Source organism: Prenolepis imparis, unplaced genomic scaffold (genome assembly GCF_030444845.1).
Source record: "Prenolepis imparis isolate NDT839.2.m4 unplaced genomic scaffold, iyPreImpa1.0 SCAF_1, whole genome shotgun sequence".
Taxonomy (NCBI): domain Eukaryota; kingdom Metazoa; phylum Arthropoda; class Insecta; order Hymenoptera; family Formicidae; genus Prenolepis; species Prenolepis imparis.
This window is the reverse complement of record NW_028141159.1, coordinates 10134396-10155803: the sequence shown is the minus strand read 5'-3', so window position 1 is coordinate 10155803 and position 21408 is coordinate 10134396. Positions and strand designations below refer to the sequence as shown.

Sequence of the window (21408 nt, the reverse complement as noted above, 5' to 3'; positions counted from 1 at the left end):
CGTACGGACGAGCGGACGGGTTGCTAGGGAAGCAACTGGCGACATTTTGCACGCACGACGCGCTGCCACCAAGTACTATATCCCGAAGATTCGCAGTAAAACGGGCAAGGAACCGTGGCGATAATCAGCTGGAACTCTGCATCGACTTTACCGATCGTAAGAATCGAAGGTAACTGTACTATCGATCGATAATTTCGATAAATCGTCACGTTGGCTGCACTGCGTGAACTTTGTACGGCGGTTTGAAAATTTTCGCAATGGCGAAACCGCCGGTTGGATCGCGTTAGTAAGCTAACGTGTCCTTGTGATTTGCCGGGTAGATTCTTTTCCCGGAGGAGATATTCCTCGACGAGGCGTTGGCTGATCGCGGTAAGGGTCGGACCTAAGTAAGGGTAACGCGCGTATAATCAATTGACATCGCGAACGAGAGGGTGGAGAGGTATTACGACGCGATGGATATGTCGGATGACGAGGACATGTTCGCTATCAGCGACGAGGACGAGGAAATCTCGCTGCCGATACGAACCGCGCCGTCGAATCCCGTGGAGGAGCATCTGCTGAAGCAGCTCGCTCTTGTCCAGAACAGCATCGACGTCACGACCAGCGAGATCGCGGAGATGAAAACTGCGACTGAGCGCATTTTGAAGGCTCAGCAGCAGCGCGCGCTTTATGGAGAAGATATCAATTCAGATTCAGATTGTGACGTAAGCAGTTCATTTTTATCTTTTACGATGCACGTTTAATACGATGGTTAACACTCGCGTCTGAACAATCCGAGGAGAGCATTTTCTTTCCTTCATACTTCTTTTCTTTTAATAAGAAAGTCTTATATGAATATGAAAAAATTCTCAATTTCTTTTTTCCTATAAAATTCTGTTGCGCACAATAATTGAGAATTAATCCTGCTGTATTTTATAATATATCTATGCATATCTATGTTAATATAATTAACTGTTTCGTTAACCTTTTTGGTATATTTAACGTTACAGTTGTACACTGTCGAAGGACAACCTATCTTGAAGAAGAAAGGACAACAACATAGGACCAGTAATACAGAAAGAACTGTGGAAATAGTATCACAGTGGCAATGCGTTCTTCAGGATAAGTGGATTATTGGAGTAGAGCTGCAGAATGCATCGTGTTGGTGAGTCATTTGATAATTATCGTATCTCTGATATAATTTCAGTTTTCTACGAGGAAAACGAAACAAAAAGAGAAACATATCGCAATAGAAAATTTATATATCTATAAATATATAGATATACGTGTGCAAAGATATAGGAGATAAATAAAGTGAAAAATTGTGCACACGCACGTAATATATATCGTACAAATCTTTTTTATTCAACAATGTGTTTTAGTCTTATAGAAATTTGTAATGGATAATAAGATATTTTTGTATTATCCAAATTTGATAATTGAATTTTGCAATTATATATATAGATATTTCATTTGGGATTTAAATATTATAAGTATCCAATTATTTAAATCAATTTCTACTATAGCAAAACATATGCATCATGCAAATATGCTGTTTTTTTTCAATTTAATTTTTTAAAAATTTGGAAATATACATTTTATAACTTTTTGGAATAATTTAATTCTACAAAATGTCTGCATCTCTTAAAGTGATGTATACAATGTGATAAGTTAGATATTTTAACATTTTGCACCATGTTTCCTTGAGGCAGTACTATTACTATTGTTACAGTGGTACTGTTACTATTGTTACAGTGGTAACTATTTTGTAATCATGCGTATACAAAGATTATTGTGCGGTTGTTAGGAACAACTCAATAGCATAATTAGATATTTTTATTGTATTATGCGAAACTGCAACTATCGCAAATTCTTTCCAATTCTGTCACATTCTAGAATTTTTTTTATCTATCTAGACTTTTCTCTTAGATCAATTTTATTGCATTTCTATTTAAAGATTTTAGTAATTTTATATACTCGTGAAATATTCTCAATCTATATTATTAAAACGGAAGATAATTGAGAAATGTGTGCAAGTTTTTTGAGTGATTAGGTAGCAATCAAGCTTTCAGATCTGACAGCTGTAAATTTGTAAAAATTTAGCTCCAGCTTAATAATTTAACTATACAAATAACGAATCATTATACATCATTCGTATTTGCAATACATTCTCATTATTGTTTATCAAGTCTCCATTGTGTTCTATTCTTCAAAACAGTTGGTACAACATTTCGATAAACTTTAACATATATGCTCGCTATCAAAACGTTTAATGCAATTTTTTACATGTAAGTTATAAAACCAGGACTTATATTAAGTATCATTTCATTTTTTTAAAAGTCCTATCAGTAAGAAATGCATCGACGGCATGAGTGTTACTATATACACATCATAGCTTCCTTTCCTTCCTTTTATTTCAATGCTATCTACAGTTTCGTTGTATGTCGTATGCGTCGTTCAAATTAGAACTTTATTCAAATTAGAGATGCATTCGTGCACACATTAATCGTGGACGAAATGCCAAATCACTTACATATCAATGTAGTGATTTCGTCCTTCCCGAAAGCTAAGTACTCTTCGAGTGAATAGTCAAACAATACAAAGTCATACCTATATGAGAGAAACATGAAATAAGATTTTTTTAACTTAATTTTTAACTTAAATTTTTTACTTAATTTTGAGTTGTAATATAGAAACAGCTAAAATTTAGCTATAGTCGCTAATTTTTTTCCGTGATACGTTCGTTATTTTTCGTCTGACGAAAAATGCATGATTATGTATGATTATGATACAGTACACTGAAAAAAAATTTGTTAACTCGACTAAACCTTTGGTCCAACTAAATTACTATTGTGTTAATTAAACATATATTAGTATTTAAATCAAATATACGTTTTTTTAGATTTAATATGTTATATTTAATTTATAAATATTTCTATATGTTCAATTAACAAAATAATATTTAGTTCAAAGATTCAGTCAAGTTAACAAATTTTTTTTCAGTGTACTGTCATAATCATACATAATCATCCATTTTTCGTCAGCGAAAAATAACGAACGTATCACGGAAAAAAAATTAGCCACTATAGCTAAATTTTAGCTTTTTCTATATATTACAACTTAAAATTAACTTATCATACCTAAATTTTAGCGATAATAACTAAAATTTTTTAGCTGTAGTTCAACTGAGAGTTCTCCGCTAAAAAATATTGGTTATCATCGCTAAAATTTAGGCATGATAACTAAATTTTAAGTTATAATATAGAAACATCAAAAATTTAGCTATAATGGCTAATTTTTTTCCATGATGTACATTCCATTGTTACTTGTCACGTACCTGAACATCTCGTAGAGCTCATCGATTTGCGTTTTAGATAATTGCGTAAAATAATTTCTTATAACATCTTTCGTTTGGACGCCTCTAGTTGGATTTTTCCATTCGGGTTTAATTATGTGTCCCACGTGAGCTTGCTTTATGAGATAATCTTGATCATCCTTTAACAAGAAAGACATAATTTTCAAATGATTCGCAAAAAAGAAAAAAATTAACGAAATATATATTCTATTTCATTTTATACATTTTATCTTTAAATTAGAAGTTTTTATTTAAAAAATTATTTTAATTTGAAGATAAAATGTATTAAATAAAATAAAATATACATAATTTTTTTTTCTATTCAGATAAACGAAAATTGCTCGTTTCTCCATTATTTCGATTTTCATTAGCGATGATTGAATTCACTTACATGTAGAGTCTCAAATTTAGCTATTATATCGAATCGCACTTGGCAGGGTGTGCAAAAATTTACAACTGGCGTCCAATGCATGTCAAGATCGTTTCCCGCTCTCCACTGACATAATAGCCATCGCACGAATTCTTCGAAGAGCGGATATCTCGGCCCTTGCCTTGTATTCGTCTTCGGATCCTGTATATTTTGTAGAAAGCAATTTTGTAATTATTTGTTTGACATTAACATGATTTTCATCAAGTTTGATTTGTCGATACACAGAGAGAATTTTCTCTCAGAATTTACTCTGAAATTCATGGTAATCGTGGGACAATATGGTATGGAAAGAATTTTATGAAAATTTCTCTGATTAATATTTATCACAATAAACATAATAATATCTACACGTTAAAATATAAAACATGTTTGAGTAATTTTACCATGCAGTAAAATTAATTATACATGTTTTATATTTTATTGTGATAGATATTATTATTTTTATTGTGATAAATATTAATCAGAGAAATTCTCATAAAATTCTTTCCATACCATATTGTCCCACGATTACCATGATTTTCAGAGTAAATTCTAAGAGAAAATTCTCTCCGTGTATAAGTATGAATTCGTAATGAAGCAATTGAGAGGAGAAAGTTGATTTTTCTGAAAACTCTTCAAAGAATCTGTTCCTAAGTATTTTTCGATTAATCACACACGTTTTGAATTCTACTTTTCTTTACAATTTTGTTGCGAATTATTTATACACAGAGAGAATGTTTTCTTAGAATTTACCCTGAAAGTCATGGTAATTGTGAGACAATATATGGTATGGAAAGAATTTTATGCGAATTTCTCTGATTAATATTTATCACAATAAAAAATAATAATATCTATCACAATAAAATATAAAATATGTTTGATTAATTTTACTATACTTTTAGTAAAATTAATCAAACATATTTTATATTTTATTGTGATAGATATTATTTTTTATTGTGATGAATATTAATCAGAGAAATTCTCATCAAATTCTTTCTATATTGTCCCACAATTACCATGATTTTCAGGATAAATTCTAAGAGAAAATTCTCTCTGTGTATACTTATATGATTCTTATGATTCTAAAATTACTCTTAAAAATTATCAAATGATGTTACCCTTGCTCTGTAGTGCCAAACTATGTGTGCACCGAGATTACTATGAAACGTATGCGGTAGACTATGCTCCAATTTATCCCGGTAAGCACTGAGTAGTCTTTCGAACGGATGTCGCACTATCAAAAAACTGATGCTATCGTTTAAGAATTTAGCTAGCTCTTCCGCGGTGTGTCTAGGATATCTTTGTCTGGCCAGCGAAACTGGCACCGCCTTGGAGGCCTTCAGGAATTGCGGGCTATACCTGTAACATTAACGCAATAATGATTACTCACGAAATTAACCACTACTAACTTCTTTATTTAGTACATCGATCGATTTTTAATAAATCGGCAATAAACAGAATTTTATTTTAATACAAGTTTGGAATAGAATTATAATAATTAAATATTTATTATATATATATATATATATATTTACTATATCATAAATATTAATTATATAAATAATAATTTATTATATATAAATAATATAATTTAATTTAATATTTGTTAAATTATATTTATATGTATTAAATTAATTATTATTTATACAATAATTATATATATTTATACACTGAGAGAATTTTCTCTTAGAATTTACCCTGAAAATCATGGTAATCGTGGGACAATATGGTATGCAAAGAATTTTATGAGAATTTCTCTGATTAATATTTATCACAATAAAAATAATAATATCTATCACAATAAAATATAAAACATGTTTGATTAATTTTACTAAATTGCATAGTAAAATTAATCAAACATATTTTATATTTTATTGTAATAGATATTATTATTTTTTTTGTGATAAATATTAATCAAAGAGATTCTCAAAATTCTTTCCTTACCATATTGTCCCACGATTACCATATGATTTTCAGAGTAAATTCTAAGAGAAAGTTCTCACTGTGTAATATATCTATATTATTTTGCAATTTTTTGTAACGAGAAAAATATATACACGCGCGTATGAGTTTATTTTTATTCTTTTTGTCGACGGAAAACTTTAGTAGTGTATGTAATAGCGTTTGCGACTTACCCCGCAAGTAAGTTAAAGTTATACATCCATGACGTGGACGCTGCTTTGAAAACGTTACACCATATAAGATGGTACTCTCTATTTACAAGGAATTCCCAGGCGTTCGGTTTGTGAAGCGAATCGTTACCAGGACGATCGAGCCCTTCTTCGGCGCATCTTTCCGCCAGAGATTTCCGTCTGGCTATTAAACGTTGTTCGGTTTCCGCCGCGGTGATCTGCTCCAATATTTTTTCTTCCGGTGTCAGATTCGCGTCCTGTTAAAGCAAATAAAAGTATTGATTTATAGAAGAAAATTAATTTATGGAAAAATGTATTTCTTTTTTGCGGTATAAAATGTAGGCGCGACACGTTTTCGTTATTTCGATAATATTATTTCAGCGAATTTTACTGTTCATTTAACAATACACTTATCTCTCATATGAGCCATTAATTGACACTTCAAAATTACGGAGTATCGGGTATAGTGTTGTCCAATTGTCGTTAACTTGATCTAAATTTGTAGTTAGTGGTTAGATATACCAGAAATTATTATTCCAATGAGACCTATGAAATGAGCCGACGCTATATAAACTGAATTATGAATTGGACGCTGACGTAAGAGTTACGATGTGTACATGACGTAAGGTACGAAACGTGTCGAGGATTATTTGCTCAATTATGTCGCGCACTTTTTATATAATCTTCACCAAATGACGGAAACGAGAGATACAGATATAAATTGTCTGCCTGACGATGTAAAAATCATCATTACACTTTGTCGATCTATATATACTTATGACTTATGATCAATAAATGCGTTCAGTATTGAAGTCATTACGTGTACATTACGGAGAGATAGACATACAAAAAAAATTTTTTTTTACAATAGCAATGCAAGTATAAGAGATATGAACAAACGTATACGTTTCTCGATATCGAATTAATAGCGCTTGATTATAACGTGAATAATTACGGGATAACGAGATCAACACAAGTAATTATGGGATAATGAGCGGTAATTATCGTGGTAGGATAATTGCGACGTATGCGAAAGGACAGAGAGAGATTCGATTTATATCGCGCGTCGATGTACCTATACATATTAACAGCAAATCTTTCTGTCATGATTGTAACACATATATATTAACCTTCTTCGTGACACGCAAGGTTAATCTAATTTCCTAATTTCTACAATTAATCTAAATACACGTAATAGTAATCTATACTTTACTGAGTATCCGCTGCATTGCACACCGAATGCATCGCGGAATTGACGGGTCTATACGGCATCATTTGCATTTGCATTACAGAAGTCACGCGATTTATAAATATATCTTTAATTCATCCTTTACGTTACCTCTAAGCGTGCCTTTTTCGTCTTGGATTTAATTTTACCAAGAAAATATTCAGTTATAATTACATGATTTTTTATTTTCATAATCAATTTATACGCTACGCGTTAAGTACTATTATCGTGCTACTTCGGGTATTTAAACGAGAGAGATCATTACAAGCAGTAATAAGCGCACACCGCATGCTGTGAAGATTGCGAGTGGCAATTTACTATCTTGAGACACGCACCTTGTCGCGTGAATCTGCGTCGCAAATAAGACGGAGTGTTTCTACGATCTCATGAATCATCCGCAATTTTCGGGAAATTGGCTTTCAAGATGATACAAGAATGAAATTAGATTCTTTAAATTGCGTTATTTTTGGTCACAGCATAAGAACTTTACCTCGCGATGCTCATTCGTATTAAAACTTCTGCAGAAAATATAGGAAATTATTTTTTTATTATAAGAGCAACAGTATTTTTTATAGATTAATATTTCAATAACTGTGAAATATTGATCTTTAATTAATACTTGGAGATTTCTTAAAATTCAGAGAGTGCAGCGCAAATCAATTACGCTCGCACTGAAATTGTACACGGAGAGAATTTTCTCTTGAAATTTACCCTGAAAATTATGGTAATCGTGGGACAATATGGTGTGGAGAGAATTTTATGAGAATTTCTCTGATTAATATTTATCACAATAAACATATATAATAATATCTACACGTTAAAATATAAAACATGTTTGAGTAATTTTACCATGCAGTTTAAAATTAATCAAACATGTTTTATATTTTATTGTGATGGATATTATTATTTTTATTGTGATAAATATTAATCAGAGAAATTCTCATAAAATTCTTTTCATATTGCATATTGTCCCACGATTACCATGATTTTCAGGGTAAATTTTAAGAGAAAATTCTCTCTGTGTATAGTATAACTTGATTAATATTTTTCTCTCTTTATTTCGGCGAATCGTAATTTGTTCGGGATGATGCAATGTAGGAAAAATCGCATGGATGCACGCAAAAGCTGGAGAGCTAAGACCTAATACAGAACTACCGGCGGCTTTCGCTTATTGATTTCGATGTAGAACGCGCCTTGTGCAGCGACGAATGTGGGCCACGAAGGGTGGTGGCGCATCGCGCACGTTTATGCACTGGCGCATCGTCGTGCATGCACGTGCCATCGGCAAGACAGGCCTTAGAACGCCGTGTATCCATTATTTTCCTGTATCCGTGTGTCTCCGCATTTATTTACGTTAAACAGGGATCTTGTTCTGTCCGCCGACTGGCGACAAAATTGATGATTCAGACAACTTTTTCAAGTAGATATCCGCCTGTTGCAACTAAAGTACTGCTTTAAACTGCGCGTTGATGAAGAAAAATAAAGATTTTGTAAAACTCGCGAATATATATGTATCTCTTTTAAAAAGCACGTTTCTCTCGTTTTACTACTAGTAATATGATAGTCACAGATATTTATCATTGATGATAAATTTTACTTATGTCGATTCGTGGATAATTAATGTTTCTGATTTGAAAGATCGCTCTTATTTCGCTGAAGATAAATGTTTGCTCTTTAATTCTTTTTCTCCTTTTAATTAACTGTTATCTTTAATTAATTTTGGTTATTATAGGTTTATTTTTGATATGCTCTACATTCGAATTTTTTATTTCTAAATGCGTGGAACGTTATTCTCTGCGCTTGCATATTTATCTTATAGCCTTTCATTATCCGCAAGTAGCTTTGTTAATGAAGATACGTTGTTTTTACAAAGGACAAAGTTTTTATCCGCTGCGATAAAAGTTTCCAACTGTGCCTCGCGATCTTGCTATTGTCTTGTAATTAACTTTTTTCAGCACAAACTCTTTTCATCTCATGCGCCTTTGACTTCTTAGTAAAGATGCAGAGTGTCATGCGTGATGACTATAATTTATATACATGCAAATACACGTAGAAATCTTTTCAACGTCATATGTTATTTAAATCAGATCATCTCTATGATCTTTATTGAAATATAATGCTTTTTTTTTCTTTATTCTATTCTATATATTTCTTCTTTTTTTCTGCGACAGGCCATTTGACATATCATTATCGAGAAAAGATTGCGCCCTTTATTTCGTAAAAATACTATAACGATTAAAAATTAATGTAATTTCTAGGCTATACAGTCATGCAAAGTTTTAAAAATTGTTTATATTTTAGCAATGTATTTCTTTTTAAAGGATTAATCGTTAATTTGTTTAACATTAAATGTTTTATCTTGCTATGACATATTCGTTCGCGATGACACTTCGTAAAATAATTATTATATACGATTGGGGGTAATTTTAATTATCTTTTTGGACATTTAAATCGGCCATATCAGGCGGGCACTGATCCATGTACCGCATTGCGCCTGGAAGCGTGCCAATCTATGGTCGTCGTGCTTTACGTAAGGCAAACGTTTTCGGTCTCCCACGAATTAGTAGGAAACAGAATTCTGCGTTTCTCTTCGAAACAGATTTTTTTTAAATCCGAATTTCCGTTCTACCAGATATACGTAACTCTTGCTTTCTTAATTTAATATTTATAAAAACTTGCGATATAGGAATAAAAGTTTAATAAATAGCTTAAAAATAAAATGCAGCAAATAATTATCGGCGGAATTAAAATTAATATCGTATATTAATTAATATTTGCAAATTTTAATTTATTTTATGTATTTAATTATCAGATTTTTAATGATTTCGCGGAAATGTTGTACTAATGAAGTATTGAATAACCGAAGTATTGAAACGTTACGCTAATATTAAACAATCAAACGACGATAAATGTTCAGTTTTCTACAAAAATTTTATAAACTATACACCCTTGAGAGAATTTTCTTAGAATTTACCCTGAAAATCATGGTGTTCGTGAGACAATATGGTATGGAAAGAATTTTATGAGAATTTCTCTGATTAATATTTATCACAATAAAAATAATATCTATTACAATAAAATATAAAATATGTTTGATTAATTTTACTATGCAGTTTAATAAAATTAATCAAACATGTTTTATATTTTATTGTGATAGATATTATTATGTTTATTGTGCTAAATATTAATCAGAGATATTCTCATAAAATTCTTTCCATACCATATTGTCTCACGAATACCATGATTTTCAGGGTAAATTCTAAGAGAAAATTCTCTCTGTGTATATAATACTTGAATTATTCAAAGTAACGTAACACACATACGTGCGCGCGTAAATTGATTGAAAATGCATCAAGTATTTCGTACTGAGACAGTAGGGTCTGTAAAAATTCACTGATAAAATTTGTATAAGAGGCGACTCACCTCCAGTGAATTCCCGTGCTGCAAGGTGTTGGTGCCATCCTGGCAAGACAGTGCCAGGAGGATAAGCGCCAGGATACCGGAGGCAAAAATAGCACGGCGAACTCCTGCCAAGACGCGACGACGTGGGGTCATCTTCTCCCGGAAAACGTTCTTCCGTCTGTACTCATATCGGACTGAAACACGTTTGTAGCGTTACCGTACGACGTTACCGTAACTAATGCCGCGATGAATCACCGATTCTTTCACTAGGCTCCTCGCGAACCCTCTCTTAGCCATTACATGGAGCATTAATTGCTTTAATCTGTGGATCGTTCGCGACACCGTTATTTCTTGAATCTCGTTGCTAGCGGGAACATTCGTAAGGCGGGAGTTAATTGATCCATTGTGAGGACGCAGATGTACATAAATGTGCTCGGATGTTGCGGTTGGGAATTACGCGTGTATACTCCGATCGTAAATTATTTAACGTCTTCAGTATCTTGCGATGCGTAGCACTCGGGTAATATTTGACGCATATTTGACAGTTCATTTAATTGCTTGGGCAACCGCCTTTAAATATGATATTTGATAATATAAATAATCTTTATGGTGAGGACGCGAAATATAGAGCCGATAGAGTTAATGGTGTATGCGGTTTACTGATACTGTATACGCGTGTTCCGCTTTGATGAGGAAGTGAATTGCGATACCAGATAATGAGAATATACTGTTACGTCCTTCTCCCGCGTGATGCGTCTTGACACTCGTAAACGAGTACGACACAATATTGTTTCGTCATAATGACAGATCGTAATTATCATCTCTCAGATTTCTCATATTTGATTTGCATTTTATCTGAATGCAATAAAGATACCCATCATGAGAAAACATTTGTGTTACGTGTTCATTTTCAAATCGTATCTATCTCAATTAATGAAACATATACTTTTATTTTTTTTTAAATATACAAATATTTTGCATTCGCTTATTTCGTCATATTATATCCGAATAATTTGCATATGAAAATATCGTGTTGGAATATGTATTAGTGTTCAAGAATACTCAAGTCAAGTCAGATGATACAATAATTAGATTGATGAGTAGTTAGATAAGTGCTGTGTGAAGTGTCCAGTTTGCGAAATGCTATACAGACTACAGACACGTGGAAATTAGGTATCAGATCAATGGAATGGGTAATCAGTTTTGCATTTGTCGGTATGCGTTTGTCCGTGTGTCGAGATTGCGAGCATGTATTTAGTCCACCAAGCAGTCGACTAGTCGCGGAAATGTGACCGCATATGTGATAAGCATTCGCGGAATGAACTGCAGAAATTCACACGGTCAGTATGTCAGTTATTACGTCGATGATCTCTCGCAGTTGATTTTTTGTAGGTGTGTCTAATCGCTATATATACGTCCAATCGCGTGTCGAATGACAGATCAGTTCGGACTCGTTATTAGATTCTACTTTGGATGTTTTATTGTTTGTTATCAGGCAACGATCACATTAGATATCGGATTAGTCATTGTAAATGTCGCGTAACGATCTGTCTATTAAAACATTGTGTTTAGAAATAGATCTCTCTTATAAAATTGATATTCGTTATAATGCAAAAATATCAAGAATAACATTTTTAGCAAAAATAAAAAGAATATATTAAAAATAATATCTTGAATATAATAATAATTAGAGGCAGAAGAATTGCTATTTTAGTAGCATTGAACAGTGAATTATATATCTAATATATCTAGTTATGAGTGTATAATTTAATTTTATTTACATTTTCAACTTAATTTGATATTGTTGTAATTCATATATTTATAATTAACAATTTGTTTTGTTTATAATTTAAAAAAGAAATCGTTTCCGGATGCATATGACTTTTTTTATCTTTATGGTGAATAGAAGATGCTCTTAAAGTTTGACAATCTATTTCTGAAACCCTCTGTGTGTGTGTGTGCGTGTGTATATGTATATGGCCAAACTTTAAGAGCATATTTTACTTATTATAAAGATGAAAAAAGTCATGAAGTGAGTCTGGTAAATAAAACATATATATCGAAATTATAAAATATATTTTTTAAGCCTGCAAAAATATTTAAAAAAATAGAGAGAAAGAGAAGCATTAAATTTCATAGAATGAATATGATATATCCGTTACATCGTTTATTTTACAATTTATTTATCGCTCGCAATTTGTGAAATAAAATCTTTTGTTAATAGTCGAGACATGAATTATTGATTCAAGCAAAGAATAAATCTTATGTTTTTCGAAACAGATTTGGTAGTGATATAAATGTCCGAATTGTATTTGATAAATAAAAAAACAGCCATAGGAATTATAAAAGGGAATTTAATAGGATGCGTGCGAGTTTTGTGAAAGCGTTGCGAAAAAGCATGCACGAACAAATTCAATCAGACTTATAAAATAAACGTATTTCAGTAACGGTATATATAGTGCGATATTCATATCACCATTATAGATACAATAGTAGACGATGACGAATTATTCACGCATTATTTTTTTTTACTGACAGTTCTCATAAAATTTATATCGCAACCTTGATGCGATAGTTCACAAAAATAACGTATACAGATAACATATACAGATTTATATCGCAATCTTGATGCGATAATTCACAAAAATAATGTATACAGATAATTATGAGTAATTTTATTTGATTAATATGAAACATTTTCATTTCTCCTTTAGTCTTGTGTAATTCATATACTTATGCATAATTTATTTCATTAGTAAACACGAGTTCGATCAGTATTGCAATACCATAATACGTCATTGTGTTGCAATATCGTAATTACCGGCATTGGTCGATCAGTCTTTGAAGCAAAAATGACTTCTTTCCGTTTTATACCGTTTCAATAATCTATTATGCCGTTCATCCGTTGTCACATAACCTTTTATGTAACTCAATCCTATACTATAGACTCAATATAATCAGTAAAATATATGTATACTTATTCTGTTTCACTGTTGTAGATTTATTTTCAAGGTAATTAACTAATTGAATGATAAATATATATTTTTTTACGGAATAATTGTAATATGCACACAATGATAATAATACAAGTACGAGATAGATTGAAATTACACAAGACTAATTGTAAGTCATCAGGAAGAACGATAACTCTGTTACGCAACATCAATGCAGATGAATGAAACATTGTGTGAAACAAGATTTATCTTATTCGCAAATAAGACATCTTTGTGCGACGTAATGCGATAGGTGCTCTAGCGTTAGGATACCAACATTAGATTACGTAAGCCTGGACGATTCTATGTGCATGTAACTTATGTTTTTCGTGAGATTCAGAACGGGAGAAACCGTCTGCTCTCATAATGAAGGGAATGTCTTTGATCTGGACGTGAATGGAACCATCGATTTATTGTAATTCACAATTACATTTGCATCCTATGTATGGGATAAAGATTTTATTATTGAAGCACGTGACAGTGACAGATGTTAGTTCAGGCATTAATCTTTCCCTCTCTCTTTCTCTTTCTCTCTCTATTATCGTCCATTTATAATTCATAATTCAACAAAATATATGTATGATAAAAGATAATTGAGAAATGTGATGGAAAAAAAATTTGTTAATTAATATTTATGAAAAGAATTTAGTTAAAAGATTTCGATAAATTTGTTAAAGTTATATAATTTATTGTGCGTGTAGTAGAGAATTTACTCTTACTTTTAATAGATTACAGAAAAAGTAATATTTTTTTTGTTAAATAAGAATATATTAAAAATTACAGAAATAATTATATTTTGAATTTCTCGAAGGAGAGATTTGTTTGTAATCAGATCGAGACAAAGTTTGCAAAGTAGATAGGTCGGTGTGTATGTATAGGTCAGTAGGTTAACAAAATATTGCTAATCAGGTTGTATCAATTACGAATATTATGGCAATTATCGTTAGATTATAACGTACAGAGATATAAAGTTGCTATAATTATTATAGGCATTTTATATAGAAACATTATATGTCAAGTATTATTTTTGGAAGTTATACTCATCTTTGAATTATCGAAACGTCAACAAAAATAATTTGTGAAGAAAGAAATATCTTATCAACTGACAAATAAAATTTCGCCAATGTGGGTTAATTTATCAACCTTGAATCACGGTTTTGCTTCAACACTGACTGCTTTAACACTAACTGCGATTAATTTTTAAATTTGTTTTTTCTCCATTTATTTTATAGAGAGATCTATATCTTGTAATTATTAGCGATAATCTTTAACTTGCAATTAGTTAATCCATATTATCAATGTAATTTAATTTATATTCTTTTTTAGAAGTAGAGAGAAACTTTAACTGTTTAAAGTTAATCGTTGTCAACTTCTGAGGTCTAGTTCCACTAACATTGATACGCTGTAACTAGTTTAACTGATTCTTTGATTCTAGTATATAGTACACTAACTACTAGAGACAGAAAAAAGAACCTTAATCAATCACGTTAATGACGCGGTTTTAGTAGCTCTTGTTATAACACATACCTTGAACACGTTAAAACTTCATGTTTTGGTTTGCCAAACAACTATGTGAATGTCATGGAAATTTACCATATCATATATTTATTTATCATATCGAACGTTTTCATCGCATCCCTATTATCGCGAAAAGTAGCGTCTCCCGGATAATGGATATTCGTGGATTCGTCGTTTGCGAAGGCCTACCGTGTTGCAACGAGTGCACGGGTTCACGGGGTCAGCGGGTGGCCTTTCTAATCCCGGAACTTTGATAGAGCCGCACACAGGAGAGATTCGTCTCTCCAGGTCAATCGTGTCCTTCTCTCTTTCTCTCTCGTATACCTTCTCCGGGCATATATCCGGCAGCGGGATCACTGACGCATTTGTCGTCGCGCGTGATCGTCCTCGTCGTCGTCGGTGGCGGTGGCAGGCGTCGTTTCTCCCCCGGGGTTGTGGAACGTCGTGTGCGAGGGAGGTCGGACGTGATCCTCGCGTCGCAGGAGGCAGGACAGTCGGACGCGCGGTGTGCGTGCCACGTGATGCGTGCGCGTGTCGCACCAGGAAAAGTGACGCGATGCCGTTCCGATCACGGCGGCATCGTGCACATCACTGAGACCGACCGACCGACCGACCGACCGACCGGCCCCCCGGCCCCCGTTTCATGGGCGCCTCGACGCTCGCGTCCCCGACACTTACCACCCGACCCGTCTTCCCAGGGCCGATTTCTTCGGGTGTTCGGGTGATAGGGTGCGTTACGACGTTTCTCTTCGAGACTCGCAAAATATTCAGTTTGATTTCATTCTTTTCGGCTATATTAAAAACTTGAACAAATTAATTTTAATTTAATTTAATTTATTCAATTCGAGAAATTAAGATAAAGGCTAAATTTGATGATTTTACACAGACAGAATTTTCTCTTAGAATTTACCCTGAGGTTCATGGTAATCGTGGGACAATATGGTATAGAAAGAATTTTGTGAGAATTTCTCTGATTAATATTTATCACAATAAACATAATAATATCTACACGTTAAAATATAAAACATGTTTGAGTAATTTTACCATGCAGTTTAGTAAAAAACATATTTTATATTTTATTGTGACAGATATTATTATTTTTGTGATAAATATTAAACGGAGAAATTGTCATAAAATTCTTTCCATACCATATTGTCCCATGATTACCATGATTTTCAAGGTAAATTCTAAGAGAAAATTCTCTCCGTGTACTCTTGTCAAATTTAAAATTATTTTTCAAATTATTGAGATAAAGCGTATATATAAAAAAATGTAGAGGAAATTGATCAGTTGCATTTGTTATAAGTTAGACTATTACAATTAACATAAGTTTATATTTATACTTACATTTTTCGACTTCTTACGTATGAATAAAAATAATTAAAAATAATAAAAATAATTATATATAAAATTAAGAAAATTGAAAATAAATGTAAAATTGAGGTTATTTGAAAGTTAATATGGTGAATATATGAAAATGGTAAATTTTAATTTTGTACCGAGATATGTAAATGCCCGAAGCCGAATCTGCTTCCGTCTATTGGTCGGTTTTTTCGCGGGTCGATTTGCCACCGGACATTTCTCGCGCAAACGCGCAGTGAACCGCCGTAAGCGAGCGAACGCCTTCTTGGTCGGAGACCGATCAGTTAAAATTGAAATTTAATTACTAACAGAAACGGTAACTCGTGATTCGCGGTGAATCGATTGCAAATTGCGGATTCGAAAATTGCAATTTGATATTGCCATCTGTATTTCGATGACGAAATATTGCTCCGATTTTATAATCAACGTTTCTTGATATTTTTTTCCACGCAAATAGTTTAATCAAACGTTTAGTTAAGCGATTAGAAGAATAACAAATAACAAACTTTTATGTCACTTAAAAATTTTGTTATATCACTCAATCTGAATTAAGAATTAAAAGATTAAAATAAAATATGAGTACAAAATTTTAATATTCATTAGCTGTAAATAAAAGTCTTTTGTTTTTAATATTATTTTTTTCTATCTTATTTTTAGTCTCGAAGAAATCTAGTGTTAATGTTTGATCCAATTTTGTAGAATTACTTTTTATCTCGTCTGTTCTGTTGAATCGTTGTATCGTTAAAAATTTATTTATTTACTGATGGTCTGTTTGATTTTTAACGACTCTATTCAACAGCGTTGATGAGGTGAAGATGGTTCTACCAGATTACGTCAAGACGTTAAGACGGCAGACAGCTTTCAGACTTTTGTCGCGATACGACATACGTTTGTGTGGCACAAAAATAATATTAAAAATAAAAACATTTTCACACATATTTACAAAAAAAATCAGTGCTTATTTACTGGCCTTGATGTATATACGAATGAATATTAATTTTCAATCTCGTAGTTTGACTTGATCTAAATGTGTTTTTAAAAAAATTATATATAAAGAGAGGAAGAAAAAGAGAGGAATGCACATAGAAAAATGCAATCTGCATACAATCTGTATTATACAAAAAGAATGAAAAAAAAAAAAAAATCATAGATTGTATCAGTAGTGTAAAGAGAGCAACTTGCATAATAAAATTACTTCACTAATGTCGATATTGCGTTATTATATACTTCTGCAGGAACATCACGATTGGTATCTTTGTTCGTGGGTCGATCTGCATAAATAATGTCGGTGCAAGCGTTACGTTCAAGGTTAATTCGTATGTGCATACCCGCTGACATCGCGATCGCTTAATCTGTGCATGAACTAAATTCTTATTTTTTTTAATAAAAGCGCGTTTATTATTTTTTTATACAATAGCGGTAATTAGAACATTATAACGATGCAGCTGAATAGAAAATAAAAAAAAAATAAATCGAAAAAAAGCGTTTGTAGGAAACGAACTGATAAATAAGAAAACAATCAACGAAGAAGAAAGAACTAACAATTTTATTCTAATTTTAATATGAAAGACACTTAAACTTTATTAGTTTATTATGCTTCTAATTGAATAGTTAAGTTTCTGTTAACTTATGCGTTAAAAAATAGGATATTGTATTACTCTTGAACAATAGAATAGAAACAGGCTCTGAATACGCGATTTAGATTAATTCATAAAAGTTTTGCGCATGAACATATAAATCGATCGGGCAAAAAATTCAGATAAAGTTAATTATCTGAATGATAAAAGTTGGAACAATTTATTTCTCCTTTTTGCATGGTATATAGACTAATGGAGGTCAGTCTTCGATTGTCTTCGAGATTTTAATCAGTCTGAGCAATAAATCTGTCAGTTTAAATACATGTGTCGTGTGCGACTTCTTTTATACGAATTTTCTCGGCATAATTAGCGTAAGTTATTATCCAAATGCGGTGATTAAAATGCGAACTGCGTCGATTAGCTCGCGTTGATTTGCATTTACATTGTGGATTAATCTGTCGTACATTATATATTTTATGCAATATATCAGAGTTTTCATGCAATACCGAATACATTAAGCTCAATTCAAGTCATGCGTGTATCATTATCACTGAATCATGCAAATATCTATTATATCATACAATATATTGTTGTCGATGAGTTTTAGTCAAGAGATGTTTTCTGACCTACTTTTTTTCTACTTTTAAAAGCTTGTACGTTTATAATGTTGAAGAGATCTAACTAATGGCGCAGCTTTCCTATCGTCGATGTCAATATCGACTTTTGCTGAAAATACGTGATATCTTCCTCCAAACATTCTTCAAGCATATCCTAATAACATCATGTCTCGATGCAAAGACAGTTTATTATAATTACATAATTATATGCAAAAAATGTCCAAGTGTTATAAATAAACCTAAAATAATGTATCTTATTGCGATTATCTTTTGCATTCTGCGCATTTTGCATTCTTTCATGAGATAATATTTGAAATGCAAATAATTATGAAAATTAAATTTCCAATAGAACGTTAGATAATCAGATATTTACATATATATTTTTACAAATTTTCATATTTTAAAGGCATTAAAAATAAAAATAAAAATTTTGATATAATTTAATATAAAATTTATATTAAAATTACAATACGAGTATCATAATTTACGCATAATAAACTTTAGATTCTTTTATAGCAGCGAGCAAAATATTTTACTAAAATAATATACGAATTAATCAAACTGTTCTCGAAACAAATGACACCCGTCGCTTCCAAGTAACAACCGAAATAGCGTAGAACGCAGCTACGTAAGTTTTTTTTTTTAGCACATTGCTCAACCCCAGATATTATCCATACGTACGGGATAAAATGGAAATTTACGGTGAATCGATGTTCTGGAAACGCTTCCTCCATTGGGAAAGGATCAACTCGATCCAGCCTGGCACCGTTCGTGTCGTGGCAATGGCGGTGCTCGATCTACCTACGTTCGATCAAAAATCCGTCAGCGAATGTTGGGCTACGATCTCGTACGAGATTGGGGAGACGCAATTTCAGATCCCAGTGCCGCCCGTTCAGCTCACCATCGACCAAATGAGCGATTGTTCGTGCATGAAATTTTTAAACGAGAACGAACTTAATGCGATACTGGCGCTGAAAAGTACGTCTAGCGCGGAGAAAATCGTTAATATTCGTTTTTCGAAGGATAATGAAGAGAATTCGGACGATGAAGATGATTCATGCGATTTATACGAGCTCGGGAAGAAAAAAATCTTTCATTTCTTAACCGCGAAGACTTTTGTAAAAATTTACGACGACGTTTTCTTGATGAAGGAACACGGTTCTCTGATGTATTGTTTGATCGAGCTAGAGTGGTCGAGCAACGCTGACGAAGTCAACGTCAGAATCTTTGCCAGGTAAATAAAGCGCTTCGAATCGCGCTTTGATGGAAGTCGCGAATGTTCTTGCGACGTGATACGCGTTCGTGGAAGATCGATTTACATTATCGATAATTACAGATCCGTCAACCAACTGAACATAATATTGCATTTTCTGCAAGCGGAATTTCCGAACGCGACTGTTATGGAAGAGGTCGATAAATGCACTGAGGCTGCGACGGCTCTAATACGCGAATTAAAGATGATTCGCGATAAGAAAAGCGTTCTTGAGATACAAGAAGCAAAAGCAATAACAGACTTACTTATTCCCTGAATCTGCATTATTTTGTAATCGAGAATAATGCACATTTATCGTTACTTACGAGATTCTTTTTCAATATTTAATATATCAGTATATATAGCAGTATAATATACCTACTTGTACTTAATGTAAAAATACGTCTGTCCAATTGGTCTCCCACGGAATGAAAATTGAGCGAAAATTATATAATTATGAGCATATAATTATATATATTTTTTGTTCAATTTTTTGAAAGTATTATTTTTTTTAAATAAATTTAGTTTTCCCTATTAATTCTATTTTTTTCTATTATATTTTTATTGATCACTTTTAATATCAATATAGAATTTATATATATATATATATATATATATATATATAATCTTTTAGTTTCTTTTTTTTTTAATTACGATAGTACCATCTTAGCGAAAAGCGAACTAACGAATGAAAGTGAAGGCCGTTGAACGTAAATTTTTGAAATAATTTATTTTGTTAAACTATATAAAGCACATATTCGTAACATATATTCTGTAGTAAGTGAGTAGTGAGTGATCGGAGTGACAGAGTGAGTGAGCGAGTCAGTGGGTGAGTCAATATGGGTCAGTAGAGACCTTTGCTGAGCACTTTCGATACAAAATATCATCGCTACGTCCACTGTGAATTAACGATTCGTCAACGATTGCATACGATATATCTTTCTCTTCAATATGTATACAGTCGCTCCATTACAGGTATCACTTTTATAGTATGTGTGTCTGCTATACGTCTCGTCCTATATATATCTCGATTGATTTATGCGTCTCGCAGCAATATGTATATTCCTATGTACATGTTAAGATTCCTGTATTGTAAAATCGATAACGCCCTCGCTGTTGATTAAGATTGAAAAAGGGACACAGCAGGGACGGCGAGACATGAGAGTTTGATTAAAGTACCAGCTATCGCGCTTCGCAATTCGTAGGTAATGAAATATCGGAGTGTGTGTTCATCCGTGTGGATTCAAGTTTATCTTCTTTTTAATTTCGGTAACACGATGTGATATTAGCGGAGCAATTGATGCCAATTCCATTGATCAATTGGACGTGACAGTTAATGCATATACAATTGTATTGGTTATTTTGAGAGAGGCCTTTTAGGGGCTCTATTAGTCGATTGGTGGCCGATTATTTAAGTTTCATTTGTAACTACGCGGTCGTTTCATCTTTCTCAAGAGAGACTTTAATAAAGTTTTTTTTTATTATTATTAATGATATATTTTGGTGTTTTTTTTTTTTTTTTTATTCCCATCAACAGGACCGGCTCGTTCGCAAGTGTAGGAAAGTCTTGCACTCTGAGAGGTG

At 32.4% G+C, this 21408-nt stretch overlaps 2 protein-coding genes across 4 annotated transcripts; one reads left to right on the top strand and one right to left on the bottom strand.

The window, feature by feature from the left end:
* Window positions 1-106: 106 nt before the first annotated feature.
* Window positions 107-21305, top strand: LOC145945091 (uncharacterized). Of its 2 annotated transcripts, XM_083053930.1 has the most exons (5): window positions 107-169; window positions 321-704; window positions 990-1144; window positions 19219-19806; window positions 19909-21305. In XM_083053930.1, exons 2-5 carry the CDS (start codon window positions 453-455, stop codon window positions 20099-20101), a joined length of 1188 nt encoding a protein of 395 aa, XP_082910056.1. In that variant the 5' UTR covers window positions 107-169; window positions 321-452; the 3' UTR covers window positions 20102-21305. The 2 variants fall into 2 exon arrangements, with proteins under 2 accessions (XP_082910056.1, XP_082910053.1); XM_083053927.1 differs by lacking the exon at window positions 107-169 and having other exon boundaries at window positions 223-704.
* On the bottom strand, window positions 2014-15620 carry LOC145945104 (carbohydrate sulfotransferase 11). 2 transcript variants are annotated; one of them, XM_083053943.1, is made up of 7 exons: window positions 15206-15620; window positions 10527-10699; window positions 5879-6132; window positions 4862-5102; window positions 3726-3905; window positions 3317-3474; window positions 2014-2589 (listed from the first exon to the last, which is right to left on the bottom strand). In XM_083053943.1, exons 2-7 carry the CDS (start codon window positions 10656-10658, stop codon window positions 2505-2507), a joined length of 1050 nt encoding a protein of 349 aa, XP_082910069.1. In that variant the 5' UTR covers window positions 10659-10699; window positions 15206-15620; the 3' UTR covers window positions 2014-2504. The 2 variants fall into 2 exon arrangements, with proteins under 2 accessions (XP_082910069.1, XP_082910064.1); XM_083053938.1 differs by having other exon boundaries at window positions 15341-15620.
* Window positions 21306-21408: the final 103 nt, after the last annotated feature.